Below are 15,088 nucleotides of genomic sequence, written 5' to 3' on the forward strand. Positions count from 1 at the left end.
TCAGGGATTTTTTAAAAATGGTCGTGAATCTACATGTTTTTTATGCATTTTTCACTTCCGGGGTCCTGACACGTGATCATATTTTGTGTTTGAATTTAAGCGATTGTGCGTAAAGTCAGTCGACTTTTTTTTCTCCAACTAAATTTTACTTTTTGAAAAAGCATTTTCTCTCTTTAGTTTGATTTCTTTTCTGACTCTAACTTGTCATGCATCAGGCATCTCATAACAGTCAAGTGCATGATGAATAAGGACACATGGGACTCGTGACTAAATAAATTCATCTGTTGGCGCAGCAGTAGTGTCCAGTGCCACAGTAACAGTTGCTGCTGCAGTCCAGGTACATAGACAACCATCGATGTCAGGCTGCAGCCAAGCAGAGCCGTTCACGCTGTACCTTTAAGGTAAATACCTCTGTAAGGGGCCACTCCCTTTGTGCTGCTCCCTTTGGGGACGCTGCGTCTTCAGCTGCTCACGGCGACACTCGGGATAAAATTTACGCGCGTCCAATTGCCTACCTGAGGATTTATATGGGACGAGTTGTGGATACTTGCAAGTCACCCACAGGTAGGTTATTAGCCCGTTTCATCTCAGTTTTAAGATTTTTTTAAGGCTGTGATCACACTCTTTAATGAACATGATGTAATATATATGGTGTTTTTTTACAGTTAAAATGTGCTTAGCTGGTTTTAGTGCGATATCAGGTCTCAGGATGAGTCATACTACCGGCTCCCTAAACTAACAGAGGGTAAAATCAGCAGTTTCTAATTTAATTGGACAGCAGCTGATCGCTTTCCACATGTGATTGTGAAGGCACAAGGAATTAATGGGGCTATTGAGATCACTGAACCAAAAAACGACGAATTTGTCTAATTCTTGGTTTCTTAACTTTTTCACCAAGCACAAACGTTGATGATGAAACTCTAGACCAGCTTTAGAGAATGAGGAAACACCAAGAAAGTATTTTAGAGCATTACTGGGGGAAAAACAAAAGAAACTTGATAAGATAAACCTTATTGATCCCACAGTGGGGAGAGTTCACCGTTACAGCAGCTCCAAAGGAGAAAAAAGTATAAAGACAGTACAAGAATAAATTAGAAACACAGTGCAAAACGTGGAGAATATTATACACACATAAGATGAGTTTTTAAAAAATATTTTTAAGAAGACTATTTACATGAGGATGAGGTTGAAACACTTATTGCACTAAGCAGTATGCAGATGTAAGGGGGGGAAGTGCAGCAGTAACAGACCAGTTTATAAGGCGGTGTTGTAAAGTCTGACAGATGCTGGAATAAAGGACCTGCAGAAACGCTCCTTCTTAAAATGCACTGGGCCATCTGGAGGAAAATAATGTACAGTAAGTTAAGAAAAAAACGCAATTCTAAACACACGTGTCTGTGCTTTGAAACCTCACCTGCCTATACAAAGCATCATTACTGGCGAACATAGGATAGCCATTTTTCTTGGTTTGATATGCCCAGCTATATGATAGGAGTGTTCCTCTATGCATATTTGGTAGCAGATAAGAGTTGCTCATTTAAGATTGCAAAAGACGTAGTGCTTAACAAATTAATTAGACAACCAACTAAAACATGTATTGTTATTTATTAGGCAAACAAAGTGAAAATTAACACGTTAATGATAAATCTGATTAAAGTTTTTAGCGCAATTAACCCGATCTGTAGCGCAGAAAGACTCAAACGTCTCTGGAAACGCATTTCGGGCAGTTTGTCCAAGCAGACTTAGCGTCGCGCATGCGCAAATGGGCAGTTGATCCGGTGGTGGCAAAAGCAAGAAACTTCAAATGAAAGAGGCTAAACAGCACCTTGGCTATCTGGGTAGGAAATGTATATGAGAAACGCAATTATTATAGTTTAAAAATGAATGATATTTAATGGTAATTAATCAAAATTAATCCACAGCAACCCGGTGATGAATCTGATTGAAACATTTATTCGTTTGTCAGCACTGATTGAGCAAAAATCTTTTGTATGACCTCCTTTGACCCTGGATAACAGCTTGCACTCTTGCTGCTATTATTTTTCTGTACTTTTGGACAGTCTCGTTTCTTATTGAGTTCCAGATAGTTTCTAGCTGTTCCCAGAGACTTCCACTACCAGTCAAAAGTTTGGACACACCTTCTCATTCAGTGCTTTTTATTTATTTCTATTGTTTTCTACATTGTAGGTTATCACTGAAGATTAACGCCCTTTTGTCTACAACATAATTCCATATTTGTTCTTTTATAGCTTTGACGTCTTCAGTATTAATCTGGAATGTAGAAAATAATTCAATAAAACCCATCGGATGAGAAGGTGTGTCCAAACTTTTTGCTGGTAGAGAACTTTGAAGGAAGCTTTTGTGCGATCTGTTTTTGAATTCAATAAATCCCAGATCTGTTCAATAGGATTCAGATTCTTTTCCAGTACTCCAGATTCTTTTTTCTTGTTCAAGTAATCTCTGCACAGCTTTGAAGTATGCTTGGGATCATTGACTTCTTGGTTTATGGACCCAATGCAGCGACTCCAGCATTAAAACATTCTCCAGCTTTTCTATGGACGTAAACACGACGATGCTGACTGAGGAGTTCAGTCCTGGAGTGGTCCGTCTAGCACAGGGGTGTCAAACTCATTTAAGTCCAGGCCCACATTCAGCCCAATTTGATCTCAAGTGGGCCGAACCAGTAAAATCACAGCAGAGTAACCTACAAATAACCACAACTCCAAATTTTTCCTTTTGTTTTAGTGCAAAAAAGTACAGTCTGAAAATGTTCACATTTAATGAATTATCTTTTACAAAACATTATGATCAGCCTGGAATTTCTAAAAAAAAAAAAAAGGTTCGATATCAGCAATATTATGCCTCAGATTTTCATTTACACATTACAACTTACAGATCACAATCTTTCTACAAAGGAACAAAACATTTAGTCAAAGGTGTCTGGAACTGAACAATCTAGTATTTGACGTTATGTGTTCTCTTGCTTTTCTTACTGTCACTTTGCTGCTGTGACATTGCAAATTTCCCCTTGTGGGACTAATAAAGGATATTCTATTCTATTCTATTCTATTCTATTCTATTCTATTCTATTCTATTCTATTCTATTCTATTCTATTCTATTCTATTCTATTCTATTCAAAGCTGTTCAGACCATCAGCAGACTAAACTCATGAATAACAAACTACATTCTGCTTTGTTTAAAAAATATAAAATCAAGACATGCGCTGCTCATTTCATTGCCGGATGAAGCTTTATGAAAGACAGACAATGAAAGGACAACATGCAAGATGGAAATAACATGTAAAGGAAACACATGAACCAAAGGCTCAGTGAAAAGTGACAGGAAGTTTAATAATGTATTCACAGTTATATTCTTTTTTGTATGACCTCCACTAAATGTTTCCCTTAGTTTCTGATGCCTGGTGCAGATTTTCTGAACTTTACAGCATTGTTCAACCCTCCTTGTTTTCCGTGCTACAGTGGATTTCTTTAAATCCCGCCGAGGTTTTTCAGTCGGCTTCAAATGCAGCTACTCCGGAAAGTTCCAGGAACCGTCAGGGTGCAAAACTATCCCTGGACGGTCTCGCTAGAAAGTCCAATAATTACCAAGCTTCAGTTTGTGCTCTGAGGTAAACCACATTCACCTCCAAAGCGGCTGCTGATGCACAATCCCAGCATCAACTGTTGCCGTTCCTGCAGCAGTAAAGCGCCTCCACTGATGCTCCTTCATGCCCTTTTTACAGACGTACCGCTGATCAGTTCACTCTCATTGCTCTGTAAAACAGACACACAAGACTCTGCATGTCTATCCACGCTTTTTCTTGCATTTTCAGATCAATATTTATGTCCTTTTTGGTCAAGAATTGGACTGCGGCAGCGTTTCTGGGTCAGAAGTCTTTGCTTGTTTTGTTCTGTTTGAGTCAAGCTGTTGTTTGCACTTCTGTTCCCGCCATCATCAAAAAATTGACAAAAAAAGTTACAAAGTGACAGAAAAATGGACATACTACAAAAACGAGACAACAAATTACACAAATGAAGTGACCAAGACTAAAAATGACAAAAGTGAGAAGCAAAACAACAAAAAAAGTAGACAAACAACAGAAGTGAGACAAAAAAAAACACAAAACGGAACAAACGATACACAACGAATAAAGCAAAACAGATAATGACAAAAATAAGACTGAAAACACAAACGAGACAAAAAAGAAACACAAATTGACAAAAACATGAGATAAATGACAAAAGTCAGACAAAAAACAATAAAATATGACAAAAATGAGACGCAGAATGACAAAAGAACAACGAGCGATGTAATATTTTACTTTATGATCAAAACAACTTGTTGAGGTCTGGAAATGATTTTAAATTTACAGTTTTACAAATTTACAAATTGCAGTTAATGTCTTCTCTGTAATTTTTACCCTTTGCAAAGTTGTCCGGATTAGACCCTCTGGCAGGCCGGTTTTGGCCCGCAGGCCACATGTTTGACACCCCTGGTCTAGAATACCTTCCTCCAGTCTTCTACAGTCCAGCGTTGGTGCTCCCTGGCAAATTTTAGGCATTTTTGATAGTTTTCAGTTTAAGCCTCCTGTTGTCTTCATTTACGGGCACCAAAAAATATTGTTTCCTTGTCTAAAAAAAATCCAGCAATAGAAATTCTCCAAATTTCTGAAAATTTGCAAAACCTTCAGGAAGAAAATTCCAATAATTCCTTAAAAGTTTCCCTTAAAAGTTTTATTTTTTAAAAAAAATCCCCCAAATTTGGCAAGAAAATTCTTGTAAATGTTTTCAAGAAATGAGTAAAAATCTTCCAAAAAAAATCTTAAAAATATCTAAAGTGATTCTATATATATCAGTAAAACTTCTAATATTTTCTTTAAGAACATTCACAAAAAAATCGACCAAAATTCATCGACTTTTGCTGGATTTTGGTTGATTTTTTTTTGTGAATGTTCTTGAAGAAACATTTTTTTTTGATATTTCTTTTTTTTCCACCAAAAAATGTTCAAAAATTTCCCAAAAAATATTGAAAATGTGAAAGTTTTCACTGTGAAATTTTACACCTGCCACCCCCCAGTGAGCCAGTAAACATTTAGAAAAGGTGTGACACACCTCTTCCTTTTATCTCAGAGCTGCCGTTTCATCAATGAACCTCTGACTGCTTTCAATGTCTTTGAAAAGACTCATGGTCCGCTGAAACTGAACACCGGCATTTTTCAACTATGGGGTAACTATATATATATATATATTCAGAATCCATCTTTATTGTTTTCTCTATGATAACACATGACTATACATGCTCAAAAACACTTGGTCTTGCTTAATTGTTTGAATTAACAATCAGCTTTTCTGATTCCTGCAGATACATTCAGAAGACCAAGAGTATTTTGAAATGTGTGCTTTGCTTCCCGATCATGCTCGGAGTTTTCTACTTCACTTCTCCATCTCTAAGGTGAGCAGCAAACAAGTCAGTATTAAATTACCAGAGTCGTACCGTTTGCTCAGCGGCGGTTTAAAGCAGCTAAATGCTGAACAGTGTTGCAGAAGAGCCTTGTTGATTCAACAGTGGGATCGTACGTTTTGGACGTGGTGTATAAATTGTGGTGATGCTGACTGTTTTTTTTAACAGTTCAGTGACACCAAAAACTACATCATCAAGACTCATTTCTCTTAAACAGCTTGTTTCCTCTAAAACCGAGCATTATAATCGTCACGAACGTTTGATTTACTGCAGGACTGTTGAACTACACAGCTAGTACGATTGAATTGTTGTTGTTTTTTAACACTGTCACATGTTTTTGATGTCAGACTTTTAATAGGTCTGTTGCCAATGGACAAGTGCTCTTTAGAAAGTGGAAAGATGCTGAATCTGGACAACAGTGTCGATGCCACCTTAGACCTTTGGTAAGAACATTAAGTTTTATGTTGCGCTGCTTCCTCTTCCTCACCAGCGCTTCCCTGCACACTGAACATAAACCAGTCTTCCTCATTGAAAAGCCACAGGTTTTCAGGGAAACCAAAGTACCTACAAACAAAGAAAGAAGTGCTGAAAAGATGTTTGCTCACTGATGGCAAGTTTGTGGTCTTGGCTCCACTCCAGTCGCTTGAGGTCAAGTTCAGGGTGTAGAACGATAAAAAACAAAAATAACCTGTTGGCTAATCTGTGGTGAAGGACTTGTATATTTTGCTATTATGGTGGTGTAGTCACCACCATAATAGCAATTCTGCCATTCTTATTAGCTTGCCTGCCACCATGCTGTGTATTTTACACTGTTTTATCTGCATTAAGACTGATCTTACTGATGGAATGTGCTGCAAAAAATCTGTCTACTGACATGAGGCGACATGTTACAACCTGAAATGATATTTAAACAACTCACAGAAATCTCAGTATTGTAATTATTTGAGTTGTTAAATTAATGGCTGTTTTATTTCAACTGAGGTTTACAGATAAATTCACTCTTAAGCAAAGTTAAATAGAAAAGAAAAGAATCAATCACAGAAACTGTCTTGTCAACTTGTTTTGTTAAAATTCTATATTCAGTTCAGATGTAAAATGTACTTCCTAGAATGCATAAAGCTTAGTGTGAGACCTGCTGTGAAAGGACACAGCTTTCATTTGTTTGAATAAGAAACACATAATCTCATACTAATGACTTGGTCAATAAAGTAGCCACAGTCAGAGCTGTGCTGGTGGCTCGGTGATAACACTCGAGGTGTTGCAGCAGAACGTTGTAGAATATTTACACAGGGCAGTTTTGTAGTTTCATCCGAATACTGGAACCATTTGGCATTTTGTTCCCTCTTTCTCCCTTTGTAACTATTAACAGTTTGACTCAGGCAACACTGAGTTCCCTCACTTTTTTCTTATTTTTATCATTTATATTGTGTATATAGTGTATATATTAATTTATAGTTGTGTTCTCTTGCTTTTCTTACTGTCACTTTGCTGCTGTGACATTACAAATTTCCCCTTGTGGGACTAATAAAGGATATTCTATTCTATTCTATTCTATTCTATTCTATTCTATTCTATTCTATTCTATTCTATTCTATTCTATTCTATTCTATTCTATTCTATTCTATTCTATTCTATTCTAAGCTGTTCAGACCATCAGCAGACTAAACTCATGAATAACAAACTACATTCTGCTTTGTTTAAAAAATATAAAATCAAGACATGCGCTGCTCATTTCATTGCCGGATGAAGCTTTATGAAAGACAGACAATGAAAGGACAACATGCAAGATGGAAATAACATGTAAAGGAAACACATGAACCAAAGGCTCAGTGAAAAGTGACAGGAAGTTTAATAATGTATTCACAGTTATATTCTTTTTTGTATGACCTCCACTAAATGTTTCCCTTAGTTTCTGATGCCTGGTGCAGATTTTCTGAACTTTACAGCATTGTTCAACCCTCCTTGTTTTCCGTGCTACAGTGGATTTCTTTAAATCCCACCGAGGTTTTTCAGTCGGCTTCAAATGCAGCTACTCCAGAAGGTTCCAGGAACCGTCAGGGTGCAAAACTATCCCTGGACGGTCTCGCTAGAAAGTCCAATAATTACCAAGCTTCAGTTTGTGCTCTGAGGTAAACCACATTCACCTCCAAAGCGGCTGCTGATGCACAATCCCAGCATCAACTGTTGCCGTTCCTGCAGCAGTAAAACGCCTCCACTGATGCTCCTTCATGCCCTTTTTACAGACGTACCGCTGATCAGTTCACTCTCATTGCTCTGTAAAACAGACACACAAGACTCTGCATGTCTATCCACGCTTTTTCTTGCATTTTCAGATCAATATTTATGTCCTTTTCGGTCAAGAATTGGACTGCGGCAGCGTTTCTGGGTCAGAAGTCTTTGCTTGTTTTGTTCTGTTTGAGTCAAGCTGTTGTTTGCACTTCTGTTCCCGCCGTCATCAGGTCCTTCTATAAGTCTTTGTTTGTTTTCATTCTCCTTGTAGATATTTGGCTCTATAATCCACCCCCAGGAACGTCTACTGCTGTACCACAAGTTTGAAGTTGAAGTGTTTTTTTTAAGTTGTGTTTTTTAAGTATTTCCTCTCTGTTGTAATGAAAAAGATCCCTGTAGCTTTAGAGACAACGTCCTTTTATTTGTCTTGTTTATTCTCTGCTTAAACACCAGGATGTAGGCATCGTTTACATTATTTGTATATTTGCTCAAGCAAATCCAGTGTCATTACCGAGTTATCAAAAGCCTAACTGCACTTTGCAATGACTTTAAATAATAGTAACATAATGAGAAGTGATTAAATAACAGTAACATTATTTACAGATTGAATATTTATAAATTGGCTGCATTTGAAATAAATCTCTTCCTAATTTTTATTATCCATTTGGTTCAATTACAGGCTTCATGCAAATGTAACTCATAAAATTACTGGAATAAAATAATATGTAAATAAACGTAGCGATGGCAGTGGCTCACTGAACATCTGATGTGGAGTCCACGTTTAACCTTCCTGTTGTCCTCATTTACAGGCACCAAAAAATATAGTTTCCTTGTTTGAAAAAAATCCAAAAATTCAGCAAAAAAATTCCCCAAATTTCTGAAAATTTGCAAAACCTCCAGGAAGAAAATTCCAATAATTCCTTAAATGTTTCCCTTAAAAGTTTTATTTAAAAAAAATCTCCCAAATTTGCCAAGAACATTTTTGTAAATATTGTAAAAATGAGTAAAAATCTTCCAAAAAAAATCCTGAAAATATCTAAAGTGATTACATATATATCAGTAAAACTTTTAATATTTTCTTTAAGAACATTCACAAAAAAATCAACCAAAATCCAGCGAAATTCGCTGGATTTTGGTTGATTTTTTTTTTTTTTTTTAAATGAATGAATGTTCTTAAGAAACATTTTTAACATTTCTTTTTTTCCACCAAAAAATGTCCAAAGATTTCCCAGAAATTTTGAAAATATGGACATCAGAAGTTTCACTGTGAAAATATATATATTTTTTTCCACATTTTCAAACTTTAAAACGGGTCAATTTGACCTGCAGGACGCCACAAGGGTTAAACTTTTGACTTAAACTGTATTACTGGAGTTTATTTTTCCTTTTACTTTTTAAGGTGATGCACTCCATATCCAAGCGATGAAGATGCTCTTTAGTGTAATGGATTCTTAGTTCATGCAAAAATAGATGAATCATTTCAAAGACAGTTGGGTTTTTCAATCTTCGCTTGAAACTTTTTTTCATATCATAAACAATGGATTTTAAAAGTTGCGTCTTTGAAATTTTAGATTGATGTGTCCAATACTTTCTAAGATTTTTCTTTTTTTTTAAATTGCCAGCTTTTATTTGTATATTGAAATTTGAGGCTATGTTTAGATGACAACATCTCAGGAACTATTAAGAACCTTTTCTTAGTTCTAGCTTGAGACCATTTTTAAACTACAGAACTTTTACTTGAATCAGGCTAACTTGCGGTATTTTTGGGGTTTTTTGCAGTACAGCTTGTCTTACCTGCTCAATTATCAAAACTGAATGAAGCTAGCTATTTTTTTCATTTTCGGGACCAAATATTTTCTATTTAAAGTATTCTATGTTTTGTTTGTATTATTGTTAATATTACTAGTTGACTTCTGCATTGTCAATGTTTTTGTTAATGTGCGTTCAGACATGGGACTTGTCATGAGTGTTTATTTTTTCACATTTCAACTCGTATATTACAAAACATTATCAGACATTATTTGTTCTACTTGTCCAGTATTACAGATTCTGGATTAATGGTAAGAAATAATGAAAATGTCAGGCCTCTATCTTCAATAGTTCCTGAGATATTGTCAACCAAAAAGAACCTCAAGTTTCAATGTGTGAGAAAAAAAACACTTTTAAATAGGACAGGCAGCTTTTTTAAGTACCTTGGAAAGTACTTGATATATCAAGCTAATATATCAAGTATGTTATTTTCATAAAAATCCACATTTTCTGCCATAAAAATTCCAGACAAATGAGAGATGGTTGAGCACAAATTGTTCAAAGAAACTGATGATACTGTATATGTATGTTTGTATTTCTTCCCTGCATTGTTCATCTACCTCCCATATGAAAGGTGCCATTAACTGTATTTGCACTAAACTTGGTTCTCTGTAATTTTTCACTAAAACTCTGGCACACTTTAAACATGCTCTTTTAGTGGTAGTTACACACTCATTTTCATGTTTCCCTGAGATGGAATGGCCCAATATTGCTGCATGTTGTTTTGCTATCGTGTTCCAGGTCTCTTTGCCACTTTTTTTTTTTTTTTTAAATAGCATTTTGGCCCATAAATCTTTCAGATAGTTTCTGCCTAAGCTCTCCCAGCATGAGTACAGGAGTAAAACCTGAGATATGTATGAAGTATTTTGGTTGATTTAGTGCATGTTGGATGGTGGGTTGTTGTCCTGAGCTGCGGTATAGGGACGCCTGGCTCAGAGAATGCAAAAAAAGAACACTGAAACAAAACTAGTTGCAATGAATTCCGCTTCTTCAAAAGGATGGCGCAGTCACTATAGAATCCATGGAAGTCACCAGCTGAAACCAGATACGTGTGTTTAAACTTTAAACAGTCTTTCTCTGTTTCAGGTCTAGACGTGACGTCCAAACATGCACATCTTGGAAAGCTCCCATCATCTGGGAGGGGATGTTTGATCCTGATCTTTATGACCAGATGCACAAAAAGGAGGGAACCTCGGTCGCTTTGACTGTGTTTGCAGTGGGCAGGTTTGTGTTCACATTAATACAGTGAGATTCAGGGTTGTCATCCCTAAACACACCCTGATATCTCATCTTCCATTCATTTAGTGAATGTATGCAGAACTGTGGTCACTTTTAAGGTGGGAAATTAAAACATGAAACTGCTCTTGTCTCCACTACCATCAAAGGTACCTAGAGGAATATCTTGAGGTCTTCCTGAACTCATCAGAGCAACACTTCATGTTGGGTTTGCCCGTGTCGTACTATGTATTTACAGACATGCCAGAGAAAGTGCCAGAAATCAGGCTTGGTCCTGAGCGAAGCCTGCAAGTGATCAAAGTGGAACGACACTCCAGGTGGCAGGACATCTCTATGATGCGAATGAAGACGATATTAGATGTGATAGAGTCGGACATTCGCCACCACTGCACGCACGTCTTCTGCTTTGATGTGGATCAGGTGTTTTCTGGGAGATTTGGTTCTGAGGCTCTGGGAGACTCTGTGGCTCTGCTCCACGCCTACTACTACCGCATTCCAAAGAAGCTCTTCACCTACGACCGCAACCCGAAGTCCAAATCGTACATGGGAACTGGAGATTTCTACTACCACGCCGCGGTCTTTGGCGGCTCGTGGAAAAGTGTAAAAGCCCTGACTGAGGCCTGCTACCAAAACATCATGGAGGATAAACAAAACAATGTGGAGGCTTTGTGGCACGATGAGAGTCATCTAAACAAGTACTTTTGGCTTCACAAACCAAGCAGGGTGCTTTCGCCAGAGTACTGCTGGGACACCAGTATCGGTTACAGAAGTGACATTCGAGTCACTCGACTACTGTGGGCACCAAAACATTATGATACACTGCGCACTCCTTAGTGTGTTTTACATGGAGAAATGTGCCAAATCACCTACTGTACAGTGCCTATAAAAAGTATTCACCCCCATTTGGAAGTTTTCTCCTTTTGTTGCTTTTTAACGCTGAATCGTGGTCAATTTGACTTTCTGACAAGAATTTACAAAAAAGAGCTTTTCATGTCTCAGTGAAAACAGTTTTACACAAATTAATGTCAACCAATTAAAAAAATCTAATGTAAAATAAGTGATTGTGTAAGTTTGGCCACAATTACAGCTGTGTCTCAGTCAGCCCTGCACATCTGGACACATTTTACCCAGTTCTTTGCAAAACGGTCTGGTTGCACTGGGATAGTGATAAGTCCAGTCACAAATTCTGAATTGGATTAAGGTCACTGCAGAACTTCCACTTTGTTGTCTTGAAACCACTTCTGTGTAGTCATGACCATATACTGCAGGCCAATGTCTGGCTAGGAAACAAATCCTCTCCCAAGTCCAATGTTTTCTTGTATTGGGTTTATCCAGGATTTTTATTATACTTTCTGCATTTATTCTGTCCTTTACCTTTACAAACTCTCCAGGGCCTACTGCCAAGAACCATACAGACATCATGATACTGCCACCACCATGCTTTAGGGTGTGTTTCTCATCATGTGTTTGGTATCGAGTCTGATGGCCAAAAAGCTCAAATTTGACCTCATCAGGAGTCATAGGTGTCTTGGTGGCCTCCCTCATTATTTTCTTTCTTGAGCGGTCACTCAGTTTTTGTGCCATATAAATGCGTTGTATATTAATTGCGCTCCTCATTGATGAATTTAACTTTACTGTAAGGAATATTCACAAACTTCAACATGTTCTTGTGTCCACCCCCGGCTTATAGTTTCAGTAACCTTCTCATGAAGTTGCTTGAAATGTTAACTTGTCTTCAGGGTGTGGGGAGTACTAGACCATCCAGATACATGCGTCCAATTACTACTACTATCTCTCAGATAATCTCTGTTTCACGAATTGTGTGACTTTTAGCAGCAAGTGTCGAATAAAGTGAATCACTTTAAAGGCTGCGAATACTTATGCAGTTACTTATTTTACATTTTATATTTTCAGTTGTTTGACATCACTTTCTTGTCAAAAAGCCCAATTAAATTGACCTTGTGGAAAAGCAGTAAAATGGAAAAACTTCCAAAGAGGCTGAATATTGTTATGCTGTATTTAATTAATGGCATGAACTATGACAGACATCATTTTTCCAGGTTCCCGTGCTCCCTTGATCTTTTTCTTTCTTTTGCAGAGTTGGTTTACTCATCTGTAGGCGTGGGTTCTTCTACTGTAGTGACAGCGTCTTTCATAAACCAGCTGCCTTTACAGAGGAGTTATTTTTCATTTGTCATTTGGCATGCAAATGCCACATTTGCTTCACCATAACTGCATACAAAGTGATGCACGTGTTTAAATATACCGATGACTGAAAGCCGTAATGAGGCATACTGCACAGCTTCATGACTCTTTAAGTAGTCATGTTATTTGATTAATTTGATTCATTTTTTAAACTATATTACAGTTATGACTTGAATTGCCTTCTTGTTAATTTGTGTGTTCAAAGAATATCAAAGTTGATGTGTATTATTTTTTAGATGTTAACTGTCTATACTAGTTGATTCAAGTTATATTTATGTATCCGTCCATCAGCTTCCTCCACATTTCTCCCTTTCTGTACAGACGATACGTATTGAGCCTGAAGCTGCAGTGGCGTAAATGATGAAAGGTGACAGGGAATTTTCTATGAATTAGTAAAATGGCTCATTCGTATTTCCTTTCCCGTGAAGCAACTTGCTTTTTCTAAATTTGTATCCACAGTGTTTAAAAAAAAAAAAAGTAAAATGCCCAATAATAAGCCTTTATGAATTTCAGGTGAATATATATTATCCATGACGTCAAATCTGAGCATTTAAAAAAATATAAAAATGTGGGGGGATAACATGTTAAAATAAACCCTGTCTAGTCCAGTTTTTGAACCCTGTAAAAACTTGAGTAGGAGCCTGTGAACTGAGAAATATGATCCAATAAAACACTCAGACGTATACATGAAACATTAACCGCAGGTTTTAAGCTCAGTTGATTAGACTGTCAAATTTTCACCATTTGAATATTTGAATTTGTTTACTTCACATTTTGCATTGACAATGACAAGACAGTTCTGGCTGCAGATAATTCCAGGGTTTTTTTTCTTTTTTACCTTGGGGCTCCTGGTAATTTTTGCTGGTTGCATCTTTGTTTTATTGTCCATTTGCCATTCAAAAAGTTTGATTCGCTTGTTCGGTTTTATATTCGTGTGTTTTACACTGTTGTTAATTTTGAATAGTTCTTGTCAGGTTTCACTCAGGAGAACTTAATATGAACTGGTGATGTTCAAAATTACAAGCTTTCTCTTATATTCATATTACTGTACTGTTGTGTGTTGTACATTTTTAATTACAAATGTGCATAAACTTATCTTGTGCTGAAACTTTACAAGATTACATGTGTGCAGGGCGTCGTTGAGCTCTCTGTGGGAGATGCAAGGGTGGCATTCTTAAAGCAGCAGATTTTGCTAGTCGAGAATTTTTTATACTTGCATTGATTGCTTTTCTGCAATGCAATTAGCAGTGTTTGTTTTTTTTTATTATATATTTGTAAGATTCTTTCAAGGAAAAAATACAATATCTGAGAATCAGCACCTTGTGCCAGAGAGGTTTCTTTTAAAAACAAGCCAACATTTACATTGATATGACCGTAAATAATGCAGGAAAGTCTCAGAGAACCATGAAGTTGAAGGTCTGACCTCTTCACAGGATACTGGATGATCCTGGCTGCACTGGTAAAGCTGCAATACGAGGAAAATGTTGCTTCTGAAATGTTTTTTCTGACGCTTTTTTAACTTTCCTGCTGTCCTCATTTACGGGCACCAAAAAATATGGTTTCCTTGTCTGAAAAAAATCAAAAAATTCAGCAAAAAAATTCCCCAAATTTCTGAAAATTTGCAAAACCTTCAGGAAGAAAATTCCAATAATTCCATAAAAGTTTCCCTTAAAAGTTTTATTTAAAAAAAAAAAAACCCAAATTTGGCAAGAACATTCTTGCAAATATTTTCGAAAAAATGAGTAAAAATCTTCTAAAAAAAAATCATAAAATTATCTAAAGTGATTAGACATATATCAGTAAAACTTCTAATATTTTCTTTAAGAACATTCATAAAAAAATCAACCAAAATCCAGCGAATTTCGCTGGATTTGGGTTGATTTTTTTGTGAATGTTCTTAAACATTTTTAACATTTCTTTTTTTAACCAAAAAATGTTCAAAGATTTCCCAAGAATGTTGAAAATGTGGACATCAGAAGTTTCACTGTGAAAATATATTTTTTTCCCCACATTTTCAAACTTTAAAACAGGTCAATTTCTACCCGCAGGACGACACGAGGGTTAACTGATGATGCCTCAAAAATGTTGGAGTTGTGCAGCAGTAGTGTTGGATGCAAGACTGAGCCCCAATTTACTTGCTCAGTTCTC

The 15,088-nt window shown here is 36.7% G+C and overlaps 1 protein-coding gene across 2 annotated transcripts; it reads left to right on the plus strand.

The window, feature by feature from the left end:
- Nucleotides 1–334: 334 nt before the first annotated feature.
- Nucleotides 335–14,258, plus strand: LOC111588016 (alpha-1,3-galactosyltransferase 2). 2 transcript variants are annotated; one of them, XM_023298113.3, is made up of 6 exons: nt 335–564; nt 5,131–5,227; nt 5,363–5,452; nt 5,809–5,904; nt 10,586–10,723; nt 10,885–14,258. In XM_023298113.3, the coding sequence occupies exons 2-6, from the start codon at nt 5,223–5,225 to the stop codon at nt 11,567–11,569; spliced, it is 1,014 nt and encodes a 337-aa protein (XP_023153881.1). In that variant the 5' UTR covers nt 335–564; nt 5,131–5,222; the 3' UTR covers nt 11,570–14,258. The 2 variants fall into 2 exon arrangements, with proteins under 2 accessions (XP_023153881.1, XP_035798740.1); XM_035942847.2 differs by lacking the exon at nt 5,131–5,227.
- The last annotated feature ends 830 nt before the right edge of the window (nt 14,259–15,088 follow it).

This window comes from Amphiprion ocellaris, chromosome 5 (assembly GCF_022539595.1).
Source record: "Amphiprion ocellaris isolate individual 3 ecotype Okinawa chromosome 5, ASM2253959v1, whole genome shotgun sequence".
In the NCBI taxonomy this organism is placed as follows: domain Eukaryota; kingdom Metazoa; phylum Chordata; class Actinopteri; family Pomacentridae; genus Amphiprion; species Amphiprion ocellaris.

What these genes read in the sequence shown, in the direction of transcription:
- LOC111588016 (XM_023298113.3), top strand. An exon ending in GATGCCACCTTAGACCTTTG is followed by an intron (nt 5,905 to 10,585) that starts GTAAGAACATTA and finishes TCTCTGTTTCAG; the next exon opens with GTCTAGACGTGACGTCCAAA. An exon ending in ACTGTGTTTGCAGTGGGCAG is followed by an intron (nt 10,724 to 10,884) that starts GTTTGTGTTCAC and finishes CTACCATCAAAG; the next exon opens with GTACCTAGAGGAATATCTTG.